Source organism: Colletotrichum gloeosporioides, assembly GCF_011800055.1.
Source record: "Colletotrichum gloeosporioides strain Lc1 chromosome Unknown consensus_13, whole genome shotgun sequence".
NCBI lineage: Eukaryota > Fungi > Ascomycota > Sordariomycetes > Glomerellales > Glomerellaceae > Colletotrichum > Colletotrichum gloeosporioides.
The window spans coordinates 1,093,275-1,117,065 of record NW_025544658.1 but is presented as its reverse complement, the minus strand read 5'-3'; the positions used below and the strand labels follow the sequence as shown (position 1 = coordinate 1,117,065).

The window sequence follows — 23,791 nt, the reverse complement described above, 5'->3', positions numbered from 1 at the left end:
CAGGTAACGCCGGCGTAGTTATTGTCCGCTACGGGTCAACATCAGATCGCCGTGTGAGCAGCGACAGACATGGCAGGCCTGCCCCGCTCCGGGCTCTCGGGCAGACGGATGCGGTACTTGTGCGATCCGGCGTCCTCATCGCCCTCCTCATCGTGCGAGATGCGGATTCTGGCCCGCTTCAGGAGGGCAATCTGCTGCGCCACGGCAATCACGAACTCAAACGACCTATCTCCATCAGTCAGCAAACCTCACTCTTCTCAACGATCACAGAGGAGAGAACTCACGCGACAACCAGGGCGATCGCCCCAATGGTATGAAACGTATCCCACGCATACCACGGCCCATTCCCGTTCACGTTCCTCACCGCAATCCCAAACGTCGTCGAGCCGAGCGCCAAGTCCACCACCGAAAACAGCAGATCCCGCCGGTTCCACTTGCGCGGCACGTCCCCCGCAAACCCCATCAGCACCATCCCGGCCTCCTCATCATCACTATCATCCGAGTACCCGCTCCGGCCAAAGATGCACTTCACCACCCCAAAGTCGAGCGTCACGCCCTTGCGGCGCCCGTGGTGCTGCGCGGGCAGGATCTCCGCGAGGAGCGAGAAGGCAAGCCAGAAGAGCTGGAAGAAGGCGACGACGATGAAGAAGGTGGCGAAGGAGTAGTGCCTCTGGCCCTCGAACTCGAGGACGAGTAGGACGATGGCGAAGACGAGAGCGAGGGCGCGCAGGATGGCGACGGTGCGGATCACGAAGTTGGCGGCTGGTTTTGACGGGGCGATGACGGCGGCGGCGGGGGAGGGCGGCGTGGAGGGACGGTAGACGTTGGGGTGCAGCGGCCGCGGCGAGGCGGCGACGGCGGGCGCGGGCGCGGGCGCGGGCGAGGTGGATGTCGGCGAGGCCATGGTTTTGTAGGTGCCGAGACACTTGATGGATGCTTCTCTGGTGGTTTCTATGTCGATCGGGTAGTGAGGGTAGGTGTCCTGGGTGGATGATGGGATGGAGTTGTTGAGCTGGTTATGCATTGACACGGACTCATCTGAAGAACACGGCGGAGGGCGGACTGGTTATATAGCAGATTCCTCTCACATCGCTGAGGCTTTGCGATTCAAGTACGGCGTTTCAAACTCCTAGATGGATGGAGGGAACCAAAGTCCTTCCAAGGAGGCGACCTGGCAGTGCCCCAGTTCCAGACTGAACCCCAGCCCCTCCCCTCAAGTCGGAACCGCAAGCGAGGAATGCAGGAGAGAAAGAGAGCCGCATCTTTCGCCCGGCTTGACTGCACCACTCTGTTGGAAGCATGTCGTCAAAAGCTTGGTGCGGAGGTTGTAGCCAGTGAGGTGTTGTGGAATCTCGTTGCCTGGAGTACGTGCAAACAGCCCCTCCCCTGTGTTGTTGTTGGTGCGGCGCGGGTCGCTTATTGGACGCGGCCGGCGGGTGCGGGGTGCTGGGCGGTGCAAGGGGGCGAGCGACCCTTTTTCGTTCACGCCATTGTTTGATGCTTGTTGTCAATCCCAAGCGGTCGAGTGTCAATTGGGCTGCGTCGTGGTGGTGTTGGTGGTGAGAATCTTGTCTGCTGTTTTCGTACGAGACAAGTTAGTGCGGTGATCGACGACCAAAGTCCCCCCTGCTTTGCCTCATTTTCAGCCATGCAACGGTTGATGGCGACACGCGTACTTGAGCAAGAGGGAGAGTCACTTGCTGAGCGAAAATCCTGGAGGAATCGGAAGGACTCGAGATACGGCTGAAAAAGTGATGATCAAGTCTCGTGACGCGGAGAGCGTGATAGCATCGCTGATGACAGCCAATAAATTCATACAGATCCGCTGTCAAACCTATTGACTCCATGTGTAAAGGCGTCGTCCAAGTATATCCGTTCAATGTAGTCCATCTTTCCCTGTGCATGTGCCTTCTCCTTCTAACATTTCTTGCCCAATGGTATCTTCGCTGCTGACATCAAAAATTGCACCCGTCGTGTCCAAACCAAAAGCTGCTCTAAATCCCTTCTTTTGTCAAATCATGCAGAACCCGGCGGGATATGCGAGTTTCGGGGCATTAATGCTGTTGCCTGGCACCAAAAAGTCTCCGAGCGTCTCGCATGCAGTTGGGGTGACGCAAGCAACCAACCGCTGTCCAAATCGGCTCCAACCGATCGCTACCGTCGCCCGGTTACGCGATAGCTACCCGTCCCGACTGAGATCTTCCACCCGTCGTTGACCAGAGCGGCGATAACACCCTGCCTCAGTCGCGAGACGCCTCCGGCGCTATGGAGGCCGCGGCCCGTAACAATCGTGAAGCCCTCCTGAGCCTTTCGCGCCCTATACTCGCCCAGGTTGTTCCACCAGTCCCACGCACTCTCCCGCGCGATGCGGACGCCGTCGGCCACCTCCACACCGTGAAGATCGATCTCGTTTGCGGTGCGCGTGCTGCCGACGTGTATGTCGGCAGCAGCGCTCTTGGCCTTGGCGAGGCTTCTTGCTTCCTCGCGGCCGCGCTCGGCAAAGAATCCTGCTGCCTGTCTGTACAAGTGGCCCTTCTTGTAAACCTGGCCGGCGGTGCTGAACGAATGGGTGCTAGCATCGCGGTGAATACCGGCGGTGTCCATTGCTTGTTTGTAAGTGCGGGGCCCGAATGTTGGGCTGTTCATGAGCGTCGGGCTGTTAAGCGGTCGCCCGGTTGGAGACGTGAGTGACGTCTTTGGCGATGCAACCTTTTGCCAGCCCTCCGACGAACCCTCCAGTTCCTCATTCGCCAGGGGGGCCAGTTTGTAGCTGATGTTCAAGCGCTGCGCTGGAAGCTTGCCAAAGTACCGGTTCAACAAGGCAGCAACTTCCTCGGTCCATTGGTGGTCGCTGCGGGTAACTTCGACGAGCGGGGACAGCAGACTTTCAGGTATATGGCGGTACTGCTTCTTCAACTCGTGTACGTGTTGCTTTCCGAAGGTACTATCACTGTCGTCGACGACTACCCCTTGCTTGATGTACCGTTCCAGGAACTCGATGATGGTGCCTTCGACGGATCCCTTGTGGGAGTCGAACACGTCAGAGACTTCTTCAAAGGGTAGGTCCAGCTTTTCCACGATGAAGAGGATCTTTTCAACTCCTGGGACGAGTTAGTTTCAGCCCTTCATCAATATGCTGTTGAACTTACTGTCATTATCTTCATTGTTTGGCGAGCTGTCATTGATGCTGCTTGAGCTCGATGAGAGATCAGTACGCAGGTCCTTCTTCTTCTTGCCCTTGCCCCTCTTCTTGCCGGATGGCTTCGACTGCTCCGGCTGGAAGAACCCGTCGATGCCTTTGGGCCGCTCGCCGATGGACTCGAGGAACTGAATGTTCAGCAACGTCTCCAGAGCGGACTGGAAATCACCCAGTGCCTTCTTGAGAGCAAAGCTGACGTCGTGGGGTTTCAGGTCGGAGAACATCTCCTGCAGCTGCAGCAGTTTCTCCTGCTCCGAGTCGCCATCGAAGGTCTTGATGCGCGGGACGTCATACTCCAGCTCGTCTGGGGGAGGGGGACTGGTGACGCCAGTCCTCGCAGAATCACAGTCTCTCAGGTGGAGACCGTCAGAGATGTTGGTCGAGCTGTCTCTGGTGTCCGTGCCAGCGTCATTAGAGCTGAGAGCATCGGGTACACCGCTGGCGTTGAAGCCGCTGGCCTCTTCAGCCAGAACGTCCTGCGCAAGGCTCTGTAGCATGCCCCGGACGTCGTTGAGCTGGCCGGCATCGCTGAGGTCCAGCTCACTTGCGATTGCAATGACAACTGTGGGGTCTAGGAGGGGAAACTCCGCCTGGGATGCGGTTAACAACAGTATAGAAGATGTTTGTGGCTTGAAGTATGCACGCATGAGCCAAAGAAGACTTACCACCAGGTCGTCGAGTTTTGATGATGATGCCATTAGATACAGGCAGGCTTCAGGGTTCGAGGTATTGTCGCGAAATCCAAAGAAGCAAACTACTCATACTGAGACGGAGAAAGACACTGGTGTTTCACTGAGTTAGTCGGGCCAAGACGATAGAGACTGGCCGATGGCGACAGAGGGCGGTTATGCTGTGGTTCTGTTCGACGTGTAGTACGATGCGATACAAGTGCAGCAAACAGTAATGGACGGCGATGAGGTTGGTTGGGGTTTTGATGGCCGACGCCAGTGAAGTATGACGCTGCGGGGCTTTCTCCGATTGTGGGTGCGGACGTCGAAATTTGAGCCGGACTCGCGCTACCAGGACGCTGGAAAACTCAAACACGCGCTGGCAGAAGACGTCGATGATTCATAGGGGTGTCGAAGTCGAGGTGCATGTTTCCCCAGTCCGCTTTGTTCAGGGCGAAAGTCAATGACTCTGCTGGTTCCAGGAGGATGGGTCACGCCGTCATTGCTTTGGGTCGCCTCGATGAGTCTCAGCACGGAGGAAAAGCCATCAGCACTGCAACCCTCCAGACTGAAGCCCCGCCATGGCACGTGCGGTGTTGTGGCTGATGTTGAACGTGGCTCATACTGCTCGCTCAATGTGGCTGATGCCAGCAGTGCGGCGCCCAATCACCAGCTCGCGGAGTGTTTCTCTGAGGTGCACCGTGGCACGACGTCAGTGGCCCGCTTTTGTGGAGAAATTCCCGTTTGGCTCTAGTGCAACACTAGCGGTTGCCGTCCCGAGGCCGAGCAGCAGCAGCAACAGCAGTTGATCGTCTCGTCCGGCGTCCGTGTCCGCTGAACTGAATCTCTGGCAAACGCAGCAGCTACGACCGCAACTGCAACGTTTTTTTCTTTTTGGAACGGGCAGCTGGGATTGGATGGGTTGTTATCTATGCTATGCCACCTACCTTACCCATACTAACCACTACCAGTAACAACACATCGCACACCTCACACCTCACAGCCTCCGCAAACAAGAAACAATGGCGGCGATCACGGCTCTGCAGCAGGGAGTCCTCTGCGAGATCCGTCGCTCCCGAGTGCCTACCTAGTGCCTAGTGCCTAGTGCCTGGTCGTTTCACGGTTTCACTGCCCACCACTGCGACTAATGCCGCCTTCCACGTCTGTCTCTGCCTCCGTCCCTGTCCTTGGATGGAAGCTTGTCACCAGACGAAGATCTGCTGAGATGCAGTGCGCCGCGTGTTTATTTTCCCAGTGAGACATGCAGCTCCCACACAAGGTACAGAGAGACAGACACTTACACGGCCGAACATTCGTCAGCGGGAGAGCCAAACCCGAACAAGCTCACGCCAGTCATTAACCTCTGCGGATACACACCTTCACGTCGCCTCAACTCATCTCCCTTGCATGACATGACCTTCTGGGCCCGCCTCGTCTCCAGAGGCTCAGTCTCCCGTCAGTAACAAGCAGTTGCTCGCTCGCTCGCTCACCTCATCACCTAGGTTATCCGGGCCCATACCGAGGCCGCGGAGTCCAGAACGGTACCACCGCACGTCCAAAGAGCAGGGATTTCCCAATGCGGCCGGCCGAGGATCCCGAACTCAAGCATCAAAAAGTCAACTCGAACACGCAACGCCCAGCCTCGCGCCCACTGCATCAGCATTAACACATCCCCAGAGCTTCACTTCAGATCTACCCGGGAACAGCTTTACATAGTAACAGCCCACCACCGCCGCCGGCATACCGTATGCACACCGACGGTTCCTGCTGATCGTCCCGGCCGACATCCTCCGGGCTGGACGACACCCAACGCTGCCATCCTGCCCGTCCGACCCCTTGCCCGCGATTGGATACCCAAGATCAGACGGCCTCGACCGTTGGAGAGACTGCCCCTGTCCATCCGGCCCTCCCACTCGCCCCTCCCTGACGGTTGGTTCGTGGCGAGCATCACACGGCCCAGGCGCAAACCTGTTGCATGGTCGAGCCCGGCATCCGCAGACGAGGGAGGTCCCGGCGCAACCTGCATCCCAGCGTCAGCCCGCGTCCCATCAACCTTAGCTTTTCTTTTCCCCTTCCACCGCCGCATTAAGCTCCAGCCGGGTAGCTCTAGCTAAGGTATATAAGCTTGTCCCGGTCCGGATCGCCCATCCGTCTCAGAGTATCACATCGCGGGCGCCCAGCCTTATCGAAACCACCATGCCATGTTCATCGGCAACACTGGAGTCTGATCCCGAATCCCAACGACCACCCCCTCACGACGCCGCCGGACTCGGCTCCATCTCCCCTCCCAGCTCGGTCCGCAAGAGGTCCAACATGAGCTCCGAAGTCAGAAAGAAGTTCATCAATTACCCTGTGCCTGTAGCCGGGTAGGTTGTCTCGATTGTCTCTGCTTCGTGTCAGGCTTCGCCTGTCTTGACCATGTGTTCGCCGCGATGCACGAACCACCGTTCTTGTTGAGATCGTATAAAAGTGCGGTAGACTGACTCGTTTTCGCCAGGCCACCCATTCCGTACAAAAATGAGCGAGGAAGCAACCCGCCCCTGAAGGGCTGGCTCTTGGTGTTGGCAGCATGGGCGTAAGTCCGTCGCGCGTCATGGAAATTCAAGTCTCTGACCGTCACAGTATGGAATATCTCTGGTTCATCCGCGCCTTCATCTGGAGCAACGCAGGCTTTGGCGGCGTGCGGAAGATCCGCAAACACATTGAGGATGCGGAACCGCGCTACGACCCAACCGTCCTGCCCTTCCCTATGGACGAGGCGAAAGACCCGGCCGTCCTGCACCGCGAGAGCGCCGTCAAGTCCAAGCCGCGGCCTTTCAAGTACTACTCCGCCGCCGACTATCACGAGATGTACCTCTCGGGCGAGGTCACGCCACTGGCCGTCGCCCGCGCCATCCTGCCCCTGATCCGCCGTGACACTGCCCCGCCAGGCGAGCACTCGATCGCGTGGTTTGATACCAAGGTTACCCAGGTCCTGACCGCCGCCGAGGCCTCGACGAGGCGGTACAAGGACGGAAAGCCGCTGGGCCCCTTGGACGGCGTCCCGACTGCGGTCAAGGACGAGTACGAGATGGACGGCTACCGGACTTGCCTCGGTTCCCGCAACGACTACACCACACAGGTCGAGCCAGGACAGTCAATCAACAGCTGGTGCGTCAAGAAGTTAGAATCTGCAGGCGCCGTCATTCTTGGGAAACTCTCAATGCACGAGTTTGGCCTCGGTGGGTACATCTTTTCCCCTTCTGGTTTCATGGTACTAACTGTTCAAGACACAACCGGCAACAACCCAATTTATGGAACACCCCGCAACCCGTACAACGCTGGCTACTACACCGGCGGTTCCTCATCCGGCGCCGGCTACGCCGTCGCAACCGGCCTCGTCCCCTTCGCCCTCGGCTCCGACGGCGGCGGCTCCATCCGCATCCCCTCATCCCTCTGCGGCGTCTACGGCCTCAAGCCCACCCACGGCCGCATCTCTTTCCACCCCTGCCCGAACCACTCCAACTCGTGCGCCGTCAACGGACCCATCGCCGCGGACATAGAGTCCCTCGCCACCTGCTTCGAGACCATCGGCGCTCCGCACCCGGACTCCAACTTCATCCAGGCCTCCCCCTTCGTCCTCTCCCCCTCCGAGAAGCGCGGCAAGATCCTCGGCGTCCCCGAGTCCTGGTTCGCCCAGGCCGACCCGGCCATCCAGCGCATGTGCCGCTCCATGATCGCCCGCCTTGTCTCGCGCCACGGCTACGCCACCGTCCCGATCGACATCCCTTTCCTCGTTGAGGGCCAGTCCGCGCACGCCATGACCGTTCTCACCGACGGCGCCACCCTCCTCCCGGAAACCAAGAACCTTACCCACGGCAACCGCATCCTTCTCGCCATCGGCCGTGTCACCTCCGCTATGGACTACCTCCTCGCCCAAAAGCTGCGCGGCCTGCTGATGCAGCACCTCGCGCACCTTTGGCAGACGTACCCGGGCATGATCATCGTCACGCCCACCACCGCCTGCGCCGGCTGGCCCATCATGTCCAAGTCGGAGCTCACCCATGGCCTCTCCGACGGCGACCGCACCATTCGCAGCATGGAGTACGTCTGGATGGGCAACTTCTGCGGGCTGCCCGGCGTCACGGTGCCCGCGGGTTACGTCGTGCCGCACGACCGGCCTGGCGGCGGCAGCGAGGCCGGGCCCGATACGGAGGGCAAGATCCCCGTCGGGCTGATGGGAATGGGCGAGTGGACGGATGAGCATAGCCTACTCGAGTTCGGACTCGATGCCGAGGAGCTGTTTGCCAAGGAGCGGTGCAGGCCGCCTAACTGGGTTGACGTCATTCAGCGGGCCAAGGACGAGATGGCCAAGGATGGGGAGGCTGCGTTGATAGACATTTAGATGCCTGTCCTTCCTGTTTTTCCTCTGATATACCAAGACAGTTATCTTATGATTTACAGCGCATCATGCGGGTCTGAATTCATGCTAGATTATTGGTGATTTGTGGTGAGTGCAGTGATGAGGGGCAGTTGTTTGCTGTCACAGGTTTGAAGCAAGGATGTTCCCTCGGGCAGATTACTACCCCCCTGAGTAGATCAATGCGAGGGAACCATGCGAAAAACGCCATAGAGTGCTTGACGATAGCTTCGAGGCCTAGAAGTCGATGGAGCAGGCGGGGAGGCCAGGCGCGGAGCAAATTTCGCGCTTGTGCTTCTCCTTCTCCTTGACTTTAACCCATTGCAGAGGGAAAAGAAAGCATTGGAGCATAAAGCATTGCCCCGGACCATCTCAACCGGAGCTTGGACAGGTATGCACGTAAGCCTCTCTGCATAGTGCTTGTCTACTACACACCGGATGAAAGGTTCCGTCCTGGCTAGAGAGGGGGAACAGGGCTGTGTTGAATGCAACGCATGTTCTGCTCTTTGCACAATGCGGATGGTACACGGCTTGGACGGGCTGGGCTGGGCTGGGCTGGATAACGTTGCGACAAGGTTTCGTTTGCTTACTACGTCCAGACAGATAACGCAAGCTTGGGCGGGCGAGCTGTGTGCCATGCGCCGACCGTGCCGTTGCGCGGTGATGCTGCGAGGGAGGCACGGTCGGCGGGGTTGCGAACAGATACTGGGTAAAGGGGCGGTTCACTTGGAGAGGGGCAAAGGAGCACCGATGGATCTGAGGACGGCGAGATTCTGGCTGGTCGGTAGCGATGTGCATCGACGTTGGGTTCGTTCATCCGTGCCGAGGAACAGTCGCCGAGCTCCCGTCCGGAGGGATTGTTCCTTCGAGGGAGGCAGTCAGGATGAACGGGGTGCTTGTGCCGTGTTGGTGCTCCCTGAGCTCTGGCGCTCGGGAGTTCGAGGAGGAGCCATTGGGTTGGTGATTTTTATGAGAGATCGTCGGCCAGAATCCCTCGGCCCCGAATCACGGACGGGGTTTAGTAATAACATGAGCTTCATCGCACGATGTTGTTCTATTTCTTCTGTCAAGTGGCGGCGGCGATCTTGCCGTGTGCCCCGAGATCGCCCCGCGGATTCGGTATCGGCACCGGAGTTCCAGCGGAAGGATGAATTGGATATTTTTAGAAGACGTTTGCTATCCGGGTAACTACTTCCACCTGCCTGGGTGGACAATTACTCATACATATTACCTACAAGCTGGTTTACCACCGTCTTCGTCGTCATTAACGTTGTGTCATTGTTATCTGCAAAATTTCCATTGCTATTGTCCATTATCACCATTCCCCCGGATAGTAAGAGTCTACAGATATGTATGCCGTCGACTTGCCCATTGTATCGCGTAAATGTTGGTCTTCTTCTCCCATCTCTCAAGATTTAGGTGACTTCATGGTGGCTACTATGTTATATTCGTCAGTGCGGTAACGAGTTAGACAGCAGCACGCTGCCAAGTCATGGCAAGAGACGTCTTCTAGGCCGTAGAAGAAACAAACAAGAGACTACGAAGAACGAATCTCATAAAATTACCAGTTGCAAACCATGCCGCAAAGCTGGTGCTGAGTGCTCAAAAAGCAAGGACCAGTGTGTTTGACTCGGCTCAGTCGCATCCTACCACCCACATAAGTAGTCAGTCACAGAGCCAGCGACTACACTCGCCTAAGCCTAGTCTTGAGCACAAAAGGAGTTTGAGATTATATCACTATATACTCAAGCTTGTATGGTGCGTTCTCTTCAGCCCTAGATGGCGCAATGTCCGTTTCGGTCATTTGTGGTGCAGCCTTGAAGGCAAACTTAGCTTGTGGCATTCTATCAAATCATAACGAGGTAAATAATCTACTTGAACAAATCTGTAGACACAAGCGCTGCCTTTTTTCCCGCCAAGTTGAAGTATTCGCCTCACCTGATAAGAAAATGAGCGACGACGGGCCCTCAAGACGAGACATGCTATCTGTCTGGCTCGCTCGCATCAACCGCAAGCTGCAATGGTCTCGGACTTTGGAGAATGCGGTCGATTCACGTAGTGGCAAGCGCCACTTAAGCTTTGCAAGGCTTGCTCGCACTCGTGTGTTGTCGAGAAGGAACGATGGTGCCTTTTTTTTTTTAAAGCCCACAGCCCTAGAACATTCAAGCAAACTCAATAACTCTTATATGTACCGCGGAGGAGCCCCCGACATCGAACCGACGCGCTTCATTGTTAGCTGGCAAAGGGTTGGGCCGAACGCCACCAATACCTCCCCCATCTTGAAGCACGCTCCCATTCCATGCTCTGGCAAGACCTGGAAAGTTGGGTATGCTATTAGCCAAGACCATAAGTTGCGCTAGAAATAGACTCTGCCCTCTGTCTTCGCGCCACTTTGCCAACTCAAGATATTCGCCTCTGAGTATTTCTTCCGGAGTATTGAGGCCGCTGAGAGTCATAGACATGCCAAGCTTGGGGCAGTGTAATTCCAGATCATCACACTGCGACTTCGTCCTGCATAGCAGCCTTTCTCACCACCACTCGGTATCATTTTGCCACGCCATCGCAGCCGTCCTGATTTACCCGGCTTCTCTCCCAGGCTGTTAAGAGTGAAAATATGTTAGCTAGATAGGGGACCACGGAACCGAAATAGCGATTCGCCTAAGGCGCGCATCAGTAAGCGTTCGCAAATGAATCCGTATTCAGCCCTCCTAATGAGGCGGGTTCTGGCAGGATGCCAAGCGCCACGTTAGCACAAATGCATAATTTCGAACAATTTGAGACTGGAAGGGAAAAAAGCAAATAATAAAAGTGATAAAAAAAAAGGGGGGGGGCCTCTTCGCTTTTAGTACGTGCGTGCTGCTCTCTGTGTGATATTTTATACGTTGAGCTTGTGTAAGAAGTAAATATGTCTTACGTTAGCTTTTCTGTCTATACAAGGAGAAAATCGATACTCACGACACCATGGGCGCAATATTTGTCACATAGCGCGTATCGTCGGCGGACAGTTCAGTCGCCTCCGCTAGCACTTAGCAAAACATTCAATTCGCAATCGCTAGGTGCTTAGCTGGACATAGCAGCAAAGTCTCCGTACGAACTGAAGGCGAGCTCGTACGTGTTTTGGGGCACCAGCTCCCTCACCCTCGCCCAATTTCCTTCCTTTAGATGCTCCCAGATCACAGCACCACCCAGTCCTCAGCAGTAGAGCGCTGGAGTCCTGGAGAAAATAGATGTGACCAGATATCTGCAGATTTCTTTCAGAAATTCAGCATACCATTTGTTACGACTCTGTCGTTTACAGAAGACACAGTCGTCTTCTTTACACTGCCTGAACTCTCAACGTACTCGCCCTTAATGGAAGGGCGGAGAGGTATCTCACAGTGAGTGAAGTCAAGGTTGGGAACCGAGAATGTAGCCATGTCGAAAGTTAGAGAGACTGGAACCGATGTTAAGATTATCACAGGACTTCTGAGACGTCAACATGTTCTCCCTGTTTTAAATGCACCGTAATAGTCCGTTGCTCAGGTGTAGTTGCCTCTCCCTACTGCTTACTTTGGTGGCCGCTTTTAACTAGGGTGGCAAGGTGGGCAGGCCGAGCGAAGCGAGCATGGAACAGCTACCTGCTGAGTTATATGGTGGTGTAAGACATGTGTATTGGCATGGAGGATGGAATATGATCTTCATCGTATGCAGCGAAGTTAGCGCGACACGACCCACGTTCAGGTGAGAAGTTTGAATAGCGGAGTGCGGGCCTGGCCTCGAGAATCGAGATGTCGGTGTTCCTTTTAGCTTGAAATTCTTACCTGTCACATTTGGTCATCGGAAGAATAGCCGTGTGAACTTTGGTGGGTTGGCGGGTTCAAATTGTATCTAAGTGAATCTACCACGGCGCTAGTTCTGGATACTTAGAATAAAAAGCCATCGTTAGAGCCTCGGCTATTCCACAGAAACCACAACAGAACATAAAATCAAGAGTGCTCTCGATGTTAAGTAATAAGAAAGGGAATATGACATAGCACCTTGTATTTGTTGCTACATTTCTGTGGCTCGCCAAAGGCAGTCACCAAGTAGGAGGTTCTGTCTCAGGCTATCTTCCCTTTGCAACTCAGAAGCCACTCCTCAATCTTTTGCAGCCCAATCTCGTCATTAACCTTGCTTGACACTTCCAAAAACCCATCATTCCAGTCAGGTGTACCCATTTGAGATAGCTCCGACCCAAATAGTTTGGCAGAGCCCATATCAATGATGACAGGTCTGTCCTGTTCATCAAGCACGATGTTCTCGGGGTTCAGATCGTTGTGGGCAAAGCCGAGATGATGTAGATGTTTCACACCAGCCCGGATGCCTTCAAGCAACAAAGCTATGGGGACAGGAGCATGACCATAACCCTCCACTCGTGTTGAAAGAGTCATTGAGTAGCGCCTCAGCAGAACCCCAACAATGCGTCCGTTCTTCTGCAAGCAACCCTTGAACTCGACCAGATTGGGGTGCGGATTTTGTTGAATGCGTTGATATACTGCGATTTCTTCGAGAAACTCGTCGGCAATCACGCTGGTACCTGCTACCTGGTTGTAGACAGCGATATTAGGTCGTTTGAGCCAAATATCATCGGCAAGAGTGAAGTTTGAAGCGTCAACTGCATCTGCATCTGGTAACGAGGGGGGGTAGATTTCGGTGTCTGGAACACGGCGAAGACAGCTGATAGCTTGTTCCAAACTGACTTGCTTTTTGGGAATCTCGATACTACCAATCCAGGCTGTGTGCTCATCTTTGTCGACCAGCAAAAACTTGGTGCATTTGAACTTGAAGTCCCCATTCTCATTTTCCTCGAAGGACTCCATCAGACTATTGAAATCCATGAGGCTGTGCACCGCGGGTAACTTTGGCTGCATGGCTGGAGGTGGCTTGTCGGGCTTTTCACTGTCTTCCATGACTAGACTTGAGACTGTTGGGTGAATTGGGGGAGTGAAATTGATGTGGTCTTGATGTTGATATTGGAGTTGATGAGCATAGAGTAGAGAGGATGACGACTTTATGTCAGCCAGCAACGGGACTGCTGAGGCCCCAAATAGAAAAGGCGGGCGGGGTCAGTAATGCAAACGTAAGACAGTAGAGGCATCCGTACAGAGAGGTGCCTACTCTTTGTGCTCCCACACCGAACTCAGTGGTCCAATATGACCCCCCTGTTCACGCCAACCTGCACTGTAGGACGGGGTGTGACTCGGGCCAGCGGCAGCACGACGCATAGCGCAGTAAGTAGCCAAGATCTCTAACCAAATACACAAAGCCTGTTACCCGTTCTCTTCCCTTGCCTTTCCCAGACAAGAAAAACAAGGAGGAAAAAAAAATAAGGGAACAAAAAAAAGGGAAGAGAGAGGAATGATAAGACCATCCTCCATAAATACTGGTGCACGTACTTATACCTAGGTATCTCACGATAGCGATAGCCAAGGGCAGCCTGATTGACGCATGCCACCCATTTGCGTCTGATGTACCCGTGAACCCCTGTCAATAGGCCAGCTGACTGCAACAACTTTTTTTTTTGCTTAACAGTCACAGAGTATCACGACTTTAATTCGCCGTTATATTATCAGGCTGAGACGCAATGCATAAAGATGAGCCTAGACCGTTCGGAAGCGAACGCCTGACGGCACAAACACAGGCTTTTCTTTGAGGCTGCAGCCCGTAAGCCTGCACTAAGCAGGATATGCATCCGGCTGAAGCCGGTGGAGACGCTCAATATCTGTCAGATCTAATCAACCCATTAATACTCCATGCCCGCTCAGCCTGATGTCTCCTACGCACCGTAGGTACTAAGGTGCACATGTTGCAGCGTACCTACACATCCCTGTATCCAAAAAGTCCTGCTACCCACACATTTGTGCAACTTTGGTCGGATTGTCTGACCGAAAAATGACAACACATACGCCCAACTCGTATCGTATGGACATGTATGTATCACACGGCAAGAAGATGAGGAAACGAGGTCCTTTTTGTGCCGCGGAAAGCCGCAGAGCCTCAAGTTGTTTAATCTGGCAGGCTGGCCAGCTTATTTACTATTAGTATTAATATTTGAATCTCACCTCCATTTTCTCAATAGTGAGGTAGACTCATTCTCAAGGCACCTCAAACCCCCTTCTTGCGCTAGTTACGATTCCAAACGCTCTGCCCCTGAAGATATTTCAAGAGATCGAGTATCATTCAGACCTTTCCGCTCCTGAAGTTATACCAAAGCCATAGACTTGACAATATCAAGTACCGATTCTACAATGTAAATTTCTGTCTCACAATATGCAATGTTATTGTATACTAATTGTTTATCTAGGTGTTGGAAAAATACAAAATACACTCAGGAGTGGAACTCGGCCACAAAGAAGTGGGTCAAGACGGCTTCTGGTTACAATACTGTGGATTGTAATTGTCCGAAGTGTTCTAAATCCAGTGCGACTGGGACAGTCTGTACATGTGGAAAGCACCAGTGATTGTCAAACCTGTTTATGACGGTTAAGGTCCCTGATTGTTTATCAAGCTTGTTCTTTCCCCTCTATTTGTATCCCAACATTTCCTCCTTTCTCTTCCTTATTTCATGAAGATAATGTGCATGATAGCGCATTGGGAGTGTACCATGGGAGGGAGACCTGGAGCCCCGTCAAATGTAAGGGGCTGACTATTCAGTGTTTCTTTTCCTCCCGGCAACCTCCTACATTTCTCATAACGGCACGCTGATTCGTTTCGAATGTCTGCTTGTCCCCTTGAGTTAGATGGATGATGGGGACGTCGCATAACAAGTCTTATCCGCTGAAATCCAATTTGTTACCCCAAGTACATGCGAGAACCCAGAAAAAAGAGTGTGTGTGGATACTTACTGACAACAGAAGTCCTGTTTCACTAATCAGCACCCTGCAGGCGTGCCTAGATCACCCCGCTCACCCCGCATCGCGCGATCTTAGGGCGGCGGGTGATCGTGCTGCACTTGAACGATACAGTGGCAAAAGACAACGAAATTTGGTGCTGGAGCCAACAAAACGGACCCAAACCCCTGATCTTAAATACGCTTGCATCCTGTGCGATGGTTGACAACGTATTGGGCTTTCTTCAACCTGCAGAACCATATTAAGTCGATTCTGAGGGGCTTATAAATCTATGTTGAAAGGTTCAACAGAGGCTACAGGCCAAAGGGGTGGCATCGCAGCGTATATCTTGTCAATAAGCTGGGGTTTAGCACAAACCACTGAGTTCACCATGATCTTGGGGCAACTACCAAGGTATGCTACCTGGTCTGTGTGCAACTTGATATATTTGGATAATCCCATGAATACGTAGCCTGGAGAAATGACTATCGGCAACTTCATAGGGAAATGGCCGCTGCAACGACCCGCGTTCTCTCTCGGTTCAACGAACACCTCCGAAGGACATCGCCAAAGAAGTCCATTGGGTTCATGATTATGGATTAAAAGAAGGATTACCTCTCAATTTTGCGCTTGAACTGGGTTTCTTCTCGACGTGTTGGTTATTTAAATATCGGGGAGAAAGGCTGAGGCTTGACGAGTTTGCTCAAGGCTCACCTGCTCGTCAAGTCAGGTCAACATGGAAGTCCAATGGGCGGGATCATCTAAAGGTTGATTTCTGCCGCGAGATTATGTTCAGCTTCGCAGGAAATATATCAGCACTATGACGTTGCAGTGACCCTGTTTGTGGCTACCCATGCGGCACAAGACATAATTGTGCATTGCTTGCGTATGATGATCCGGCCTACGTGGGTGCTTCTCGTACTATCTACGAAACGAATAATAGCAGGATCATGACCAACAGCATTTTCGGTGACGACATCAGTGATGCGTTCCTGGTGGGATTTGGCGGTTGTGACCGCGGATACGTTGTCCGTGTTATTCATGAGACTTCCAATCTGAGGTCCGCAGATGTCAGGGAATCATTCCTGTTCCATAAGCCGTACTGCAAGAATTGCACAGTTATAATAAACATGAAAAAGCACGTCATTCTGGAATGATGCCATCCCACGAGGAAGGTCACGATGTGGCCTGTCTCCATGAATACGGGAGCGACGCTCCGTTAAAGGGGGCCTTTGACCTTCTCTTTCGAGCCTGACAGACCCAATGGACTGTGAAGGGATTTTCTGATCGGAAAATGGGAATTTGAGGAGCAATGACCTACGTTATAATGACTTCTCGGCACAGAACCCGAGGGAAAACTGTGAGTCTTGTGATCCGGTAGTGTCGGGTATCAACTTCATTGATTTGGCGCGATCACGAATACTCATGAGACAGGGAAGATTGACAACAGCATCGAAGATACGTTTTTTTTTCAATTAGATCGTGTTTCAATGCCTCTATGACAAATCAAAGTTTTTTACGTCCGGCCTACTCTGGCATCCACCGGGAGACACATACAGCCCACCGTTCTTTTTTGGTAATATTTCTGAAGTAAACTTACTGTTGAAGCAGCTACGTATCCATCTAATATAGGCATGGCAGTTCCTATCCGCTTTTGAATCTATTGTCCGACCTACAATATGAAACTTTCGTCAATTGCTCGGGCGCAGGACATCCTGTTCAGTCGCATATCTACGTGTGTAGCAAGAGACCTCCTTTCTTTTCCCGCAAAGTCGCAGGATATTTAGCCGCGCAGACATAGAAAAGTGAGGCGATCTCATTTAGACATCAGCTACCTAGTTTAGCTTCAAGAATAGGGTACATGTAGCTTGAATAAGCATTCAACGAGAGTTGTGGACGTTGAATCTCCTTTACCTCACGCCAAGACATAGGCCGAGAATGCATGCGAGGTCAATGTTCTCTATGCCTAGCCAACTCACAGCTTTGGTCATCCTATGTGGTTCGACATGCAGATTGGCCAGCATCAGCGCAGGCTAGCAAAACAGGTTCATCTCTGGCCGGATGGCACGACCAACCACATTGTAGAACAGCACCAGGCACGCCAAGTCTAACGCAGGGCCGTTGGCAATTGTGCGGCCCCTGGCACGCAAGTCTGACGTACTAATGACCTCGCGGTGTATTCTTCGCAGCCTTAACGCAGGCTTTAGGCGCAGGATCTAGCTGCAAATGATGGCGCAGGAGAACAATGGCAGCACAGACGGGGAAAGCAGACGGGATGTTCGTCCAATCAGGTGCAGGGCCGTTTCCAGACACGGCAGACAAGTGATTCAGAGCGGGCGGGCTCGTGTTTTGCAGCCCGAGGTTGTGTATGTGCCGCTCCGTAGCCGAACGACGGGCATACGGAAGACGATGCTCGCGACAACTCTCGGGATGCGGAATTGGTGGCCTGTTTGGGGGACTGCAGATGATCGGTTGTTGAATAATGCAAACCAAGCAAGCAATGAGTCTGCGACGTCCCAACAAAATGCATGAAAAGGTAGCGGTTGAGAATGAGGGGTACACTGGGCGCACTTTAGTAGTAGCAGTGATATAGCTAGCAGCAGGATCCTGGCGTGTCTCCAATTCGCCTCCAGCTTTCTCGCGTGCAGTGCATGTTGTAACCCGATGGACTTCTGGGGGGAGCTTCTCCGTACTTTTAGTTCAGCTCCCCCGCATTGTTCAGCGCTGATGAGATGATCCGGGCTTTTTTTTGCTGCAGACGGGAGATACCTAAGTAAGCCTCAGTCGAGAAGGGTCCTGCAAGGCTGGCCACCTGCGAGATTTAGCAGAGGAAGGAGAGGGAAAAGGAAGAAAGCAAGACGCCCAACACGCGGTTTGTGTCTCGGAAGCAGGCAGAAAAACAGCGAAGAGACAAGAAGAGCAGGTGGATGCTGCTGTGGAAGGTGGAAGACGGAAAGGCCCCTTCTGAAGAGAGGCGTCCCAAAAGAGAAGGGCACCATGAGAGGGGCCCCCCGGACCGGGACCAATTGGCTTCGGGCCTAATTTGATCGGCGCATTCCCTGGTCGCCAGAGGCCACATCCCTCCCAAAATTTGGGGAAACTTCCCTTTCGTCACTTTCCCATTTTCTTCCCATCTCCTGTTCATCGCCTGTCGCGAACATCACCAGACGACCACGGCGCTGACAGTCGCCCGCTCTCTTCCCCTCCTACACCCGCCTCTCGTCGACGTCGCCGCCTCATCCATCGCCTCTACTCTTGCGACGACTGACTGATACGGGCTCGAATACTTATCTGCCGTCACTGCCGCCCAGCCCGAAGGTTCCCGCACCGCCGAGGATGAGAGCCTAAGGGAGTGGCGCAACTTTCGAGCGAACTACCGGCGCGCACGAGAGTTTTTCTTCCCTTCACTTTTCCATATATCGGCTCCCCTCGCCGAACACAACACATACGAATACACGCGCCGTCGCAGATATGCCCGACCACGCTGGAACGGCTGCCGCTGCGGCGCCGCAGAGCGTGTCGAACCCGACCCCGCCAAAGGAGCTCTATCCCATGGTGAACTGGAAGTACGACCTCTTCCTCTGGGTTCTTGGTGTCCTCGTCGACCTCTTCTTCCGCGAGGTTCACCCTCGAGGCTCCTGGAAGGTTCCCAAGACGGGTCCTATCCTCTTCGTCGCTGCGCCTCACGCGAATCAGGTTGGTGACTCCCCTCCCTGTCGTTCCTACCGTCCTCGGAGTTGGGGTGGTTCATGCGATCTCCCTGTTTTCTTCGGTCTGGAGTCTTCCAGCCGGATACGCTTGACCATATGGCTGCACTTCACCGCAGCCCATAGCTCTTCAGCCTACTGCGCGCTGCAGGTCGAGCCCTCGATAATGATCTCTTCATGATCCCTGCACCTGCCCCAGTTTTCGTCCATCACATGCTAACCGATTTTCTTCGCTTCGCAGTTTGTCGATGCTCTGATCCTCCAGCGCACCCTCCGCCACGAAGCCGGTCGCCGAGTCTCCCTGCTCATCGCCCAGAAATCTGTCCATGGATTCATCGGCTGGGGTTCGCGCCAGGTCGGCTCCGTCCCCGTCGGACGCGCCCAGGATGCCGCCAAACCCGCCTCCGGTGTCATTTACCTCCCGGATCCCATCAATGACCCTACACTCATCCGCGGCGTCGGCACCAAGTTCGGCCAGGGCGAGGGTGAGGTCCACGGCATGCTCTTCTTGCCCTCTGCCAAGAAGCAGACAGGCGCCAGTGTGGATATTGCGCAAATCATTGGTCCCGAGGAAATTCGGCTCAAGCGCCCGTTCAAGGGCAAGTTGCCCATGGAACAGCTGACCGGCCGCGATGACATCGACGAGAATGGAAACTTCACCAACAAGAACATCAAGGGTTGCGCCGAGGGCTTCCAGGGCACGAAGTATAAGCTTGCCCCCCACATTGATCAGACCAAGGTGTACGAGGCCGTCTTCAACCGCCTTAGGTCCGGCGGCTGCGTTGGTATCTTCCCGGAGGGCGGAAGCCATGACCGTACCGAATTACTGCCCCTGAAGGCCGGTGTCGCCATCATGGCTTTGGGTGCCCTTGCCGAGTCTCCCGACTGTGGTTTGAAGATCGTCCCCGTTGGCATGAACTACTTCCATGCCCACAAGTTCCGCAGTCGTGCCGTTATCGAGTTCGGCCCCCCCATCGAGATCGCCCCTGAATTGGTCGACATGTACAAGAACAACAAGAGAAGAGAGGCAATTGGCCAGCTTCTCGACACCGTCTACCAGTCCTTGAGCGCCGTCACTGTCTCCACGCCCGACTACGACACCTTGATGATGCTCCAGGCCGCTCGCCGTCTCTACAACCCCACCGGAAAGAAGCTTCCACTGCCTGTGGTGGTGGAGCTGAACCGCAGACTCGCCATGGGATACGAACGATACAAGGACGACCCGCGCATCAAGGACGTGATGAAGTCGGTCAAGGAATACAACAAGCAGCTCCGCTACGTCAACCTCCGCGACCACCAGGTCCAATACGCCAAGATGTCTACCCCCAAGGTCATTTTCACCCTCTTCTACCGCATCGCGAAGCTCCTGGTCCTCTCGGTCGGCGTACTCCCTGGCCTGGTGCTGTTTGCCCCCGTCTTTATCGCATCGAAGGTCACTAGCGTTCGTAAGGCGAAGCAGGCACTGGCTGCTTCCACGGTGAAGGTCCAGGGACGCGACGTCATGGCGACCTGGAAGCTTCTCGTAGCCATCTTCCTCGCTCCCACGCTGTACCACTTCTACTCGGCCATTGTCACGTACAGGGTGTGGAAGGACCATCTCTGGGGACACGTTCCCGAATGGGTGCCCTGGTGGACGACTTACCTCGTCATGTGGCCACTGATGGTGGGCATCACGTTCGCTGCTTTGAGATTCGGCGAGGTCGGCATGGACATCCTCAAGTCACTGAGACCTCTGGTCCTGTGCCTGAACCCTACATCCAGCTACAACATCCACCAGCTCCGTGCGAAGCGGGCGGAGCTCAGTGGCCAGGTTACTGATCTTATAAACACCCTCGGCCCCGAGATGTTCCCCGACTTTGAGAAGACGCGCCTGGTTGCCGACCCGTACAGACCGCGCACTCCTCCGGCGCGCCGCGACAGCGACGCATCCAGCGCCTACGACTCGGCTACCCCACCCTCCGCGAGGAGGGCTACGACACAGTCCAGCCGCAGTCTTCCCCGCAACGAGTCGTACAGCAACATTGGCGGTGTTGGCATCTTCTCCACGCGGCCTCCTTCCCGGTCTAGAAGTCGCAGCAGCAGCAGTGGTGGCGGTCTCAACTCGGGCGGTTTCCCCATCAGTGGCTTTACCACGCTGGATTCCGCCGGCGGGTTTGACGAGGCTAGCCGGAAGATCCGCGAAGCCATGAAGCTCCGTCGGAGAAAGAGCGGAGATCACAAGATGGAGCTGGGTGCTGACGAGAGCGAAGACGAGGAGTACAATGAGGCGCGCAAGAAGAACACATAAAGTATACCAGGTTTCAACAATTTAAGGGATGCACGGAGAGGGGCACGAAACGGTGCGACTAATACAAAAACGGGTTCGGGGGAGAGAGGTGTTGTGTGTGTGTATAGACAGCGATGACACGGTATTGATTCCCATTTTTCATCTGCAAATTAGCATTAGTTGAATGGCTAAACTTGAACCATGAAGAAGACGTAAGCAGGTTTGTGTTTTGAAACGTGCGGCTCGCAACACGCCAGTGGTTGGTTGTAGAGCCAATGGCATGCTTGGAGATGACAATGTTGGCGGTAATGTTGCCCATGGAGGGATGACCGGGGCGACAACACAGTTATCCCCGGATGGAGACAGAGAACGCCGAGTATCTCCGCCGTCTGGCAGGATCTGATAACTCAAAGGACCCAAGGCACGCCAGGTCACGGACATTTCGAGACGGTTGGGGGTGGCTGGTATGACGCTATATGAGACGAATCGCACGCGTGGCCTCGACCCGGCACGGAATGCCGGCGCAAAGGCTGTAGTGAGTGAGCCACATTCTTTTGTAGATTGTCTTTTGGCTTGAGAAAGCAAGATAAGTCCGAGTCAGACTCGGCGATACGAGGCCCCATGGGGAGGGGAGGGAAGCATTAATAAGGAGCCGCGCGGGAGTTGGTGCCAGTCCTTAGAGAAGACTACGATTGTCTCTGACCCGGCGATAAAAAAGCAGGAGATGGCCATTGGCTCGGCGCGCGGAGATCCCACTTGCACCGGCCGGTTGAACAAGCCGAAGAGCTACCTCCGGATTTCGTTTGAGTCGTGGGTTGTGTTGGGGTTTTTTGTTTGGAGGGGTTGTGTTGTTTGTCCAATCATCCCGTCGGTATTGTTCGTAATTCCCCCTCCACCCCACTTCCCGCCACTACAGCTACGGTAACGGATACGCACTACTGCGACCTGAGGGTGTTCCAGTGTCCGAACGGGTGGGCCGGCCGCAGTTGCCCGTTCCCCGATCCTCCCCCGCCACGGGCTTAAGGCAGGCGCGATTCAGCCCTGAGGCGAAGAGGCGGCTCTCGACACTAAAGGACCTAAGTGTCCCCGACTTCTTACTTGCTTCCTCCCTTTTTCTGCCCAGGAGGGGGTAATCTTCCATTCAACAACATTCCTTTCTTCTTTTTGGAAGGGAGACCGACAGCCACAACCGCGACAACGAAACAATGGTCTTCAAAACCCTCATCAACGGCGCGCGCAAGCTTGCGCTCGGCGAGGCCAGCGTCCCCGCCACGGAGCTCTTCGCCAAGACGGACCCGGCCGTCGACGGCGACGAGTGCGAGCACGACTGCGAGAGCTGCCACGTCAAATACCCCAAGGGCTTCAAGATCGACGAGGGCGACGAGCTGTACGGGCACGTCAAGGGGTGGGCGACGCACGCGCTCGTGGCGACGGGGAAGAGCGACTGGGTAAGGGACGTGGCGGACGAGAAGGGCAGCGTGATGGAGGCGATCGGGAGGGCTGCGGCGCCTAGTAATGGGGTATGTTACGCTTGTAGTGTGTGAAGGAGAAGAACAAAGCTGACCGCTGCAGAAACTGATGCTCTCCGCGTCCAACATCCCCACGCCGACACACCACAACGACTACGCCGAGCCCACGACCGTCCTCCTCCTCCCCGCCTTCGTCATCATCGACCACGTCACCCCGAAGCGCGTGCCGGAGCTCATCACCGAGTTCGTCGACAAGGCGCCCACGAACACGGACCCGCTCGCGCCGCTGGCCCTGCCGGCCTCCGTCCCCGTCGCATCCACAAACGGCACCGAGACCGGCGACGCTTCCTCTCTGGCGATCCCCCCGCAGATGTCCCGCCGGCCGTGCCCGCACAGCGCGCTGATCCTGCTCTGCTCGCAGAAGACGCGCGACGCGCGCTGCGGGCAGTCGGCACCGCTGCTGCGCAAAGAGCTCGAGCGACACCTGCGGCCGCTGGGGCTGTTCCGCGACATGGACGACGAGAGGCCCGGCGGGGTGGGGATTTACTTTATCAGTCACGTGGGCGGGCATAAGTATAGTGCGAACGTGATGGTGTACCGGCGGCCGGACGCGTTTGGGCTCGACGCCGTGGAGAGGGCCAAGGGGGAGGAGATCAAGGTGACGCCGAAGGTGGTGCTGCCGGAGGAGGAGGATGTGGGGGCGGCACAGTGTATCTGGCTGGCGAGGGTGAAGCCGGAGGACTGTGAGAATCTGGTGCGGTATACGATTTTGCAGGGGAAGGTTGTGAAGCCGGAGACGCAGTTGAGGGGCGGGTTTGATCGGGCCAAGGGGCTGATGAGTTGGTAGGGCGGGTTAGAAGATACCGACGAGAGACGTTGGTCAGGAGGAACTGTTGTCATGGGTTGTGAAGATACGGGCACTGGCGGGATGGTATGGAAATAGAACCGGACCATTGGGTTGGCGTTGGTGGATATAGACACGGATTCGGTGAATCCTCGCAGGCCAGATGGTAATTCAAGATTTAGAGCTCTACGCCAGCGTTGCGGACGATGATGATGTTTTCATTCCGAAATTATCGTGGTGATCAGAGAAGAATACAACGCATCTACCAGGTACAGATTCGTTCGCCAAGGGTAACATACAATGCATTGTTGAACAAAGAATCCGAGTCCTACTCCTTTGTACAAGCACATCGATGCTTTGCAATCTGTACGACACCGACAAAATGAACATC

The 23,791-nt window shown here is 54.8% G+C and overlaps 6 protein-coding genes across 6 annotated transcripts; 3 read left to right on the top strand and 3 right to left on the bottom strand.

Annotated features, from left to right (window-relative positions):
- Positions 1-41: 41 nt before the first annotated feature.
- GCG54_00002725 (uncharacterized protein) lies at positions 42-1,024 on the bottom strand (the record flags this gene model as incomplete). The annotated part of the gene is made up of 2 exons (XM_045402808.1): positions 42-225; positions 285-1,024. The coding sequence occupies 2 exons, from the start codon at positions 1,022-1,024 to the stop codon at positions 42-44; spliced, it is 924 nt and encodes a 307-aa protein (XP_045269426.1).
- Positions 1,025-2,154: 1,130 nt separating this feature from the next.
- GCG54_00002724 (uncharacterized protein) lies at positions 2,155-3,897 on the bottom strand (the record flags this gene model as incomplete). Its single annotated transcript, XM_045402807.1, has 3 exons — positions 2,155-3,101; positions 3,150-3,789; positions 3,865-3,897. The coding sequence occupies 3 exons, from the start codon at positions 3,895-3,897 to the stop codon at positions 2,155-2,157; spliced, it is 1,620 nt and encodes a 539-aa protein (XP_045269425.1).
- Positions 3,898-6,063: 2,166 nt separating this feature from the next.
- On the top strand, positions 6,064-8,251 carry GCG54_00002723 (Fatty acid amide hydrolase; the record flags this gene model as incomplete). The annotated part of the gene is made up of 3 exons (XM_045402806.1): positions 6,064-6,233; positions 6,365-6,442; positions 6,490-8,251. The coding sequence occupies 3 exons, from the start codon at positions 6,064-6,066 to the stop codon at positions 8,249-8,251; spliced, it is 2,010 nt and encodes a 669-aa protein (XP_045269424.1).
- Positions 8,252-12,345: 4,094 nt separating this feature from the next.
- On the bottom strand, positions 12,346-13,155 carry GCG54_00002722 (uncharacterized protein; the record flags this gene model as incomplete). The annotated part of the gene is made up of 1 exon (XM_045402805.1): positions 12,346-13,155. One exon carries the CDS (start codon positions 13,153-13,155, stop codon positions 12,346-12,348), a length of 810 nt encoding a protein of 269 aa, XP_045269423.1.
- A 5,430-nt stretch (positions 13,156-18,585) lies between these two features.
- Positions 18,586-21,108, top strand: GCG54_00002721 (putative acyltransferase; the record flags this gene model as incomplete). Its single annotated transcript, XM_045402804.1, has 2 exons — positions 18,586-18,810; positions 19,063-21,108. The coding sequence occupies 2 exons, from the start codon at positions 18,586-18,588 to the stop codon at positions 21,106-21,108; spliced, it is 2,271 nt and encodes a 756-aa protein (XP_045269422.1).
- A 180-nt stretch (positions 21,109-21,288) lies between these two features.
- Positions 21,289-23,403, top strand: GCG54_00002720 (uncharacterized protein; the record flags this gene model as incomplete). Its single annotated transcript, XM_045402803.1, has 3 exons — positions 21,289-21,299; positions 22,259-22,607; positions 22,660-23,403. The coding sequence occupies 3 exons, from the start codon at positions 21,289-21,291 to the stop codon at positions 23,401-23,403; spliced, it is 1,104 nt and encodes a 367-aa protein (XP_045269421.1).
- Positions 23,404-23,791: the final 388 nt, after the last annotated feature.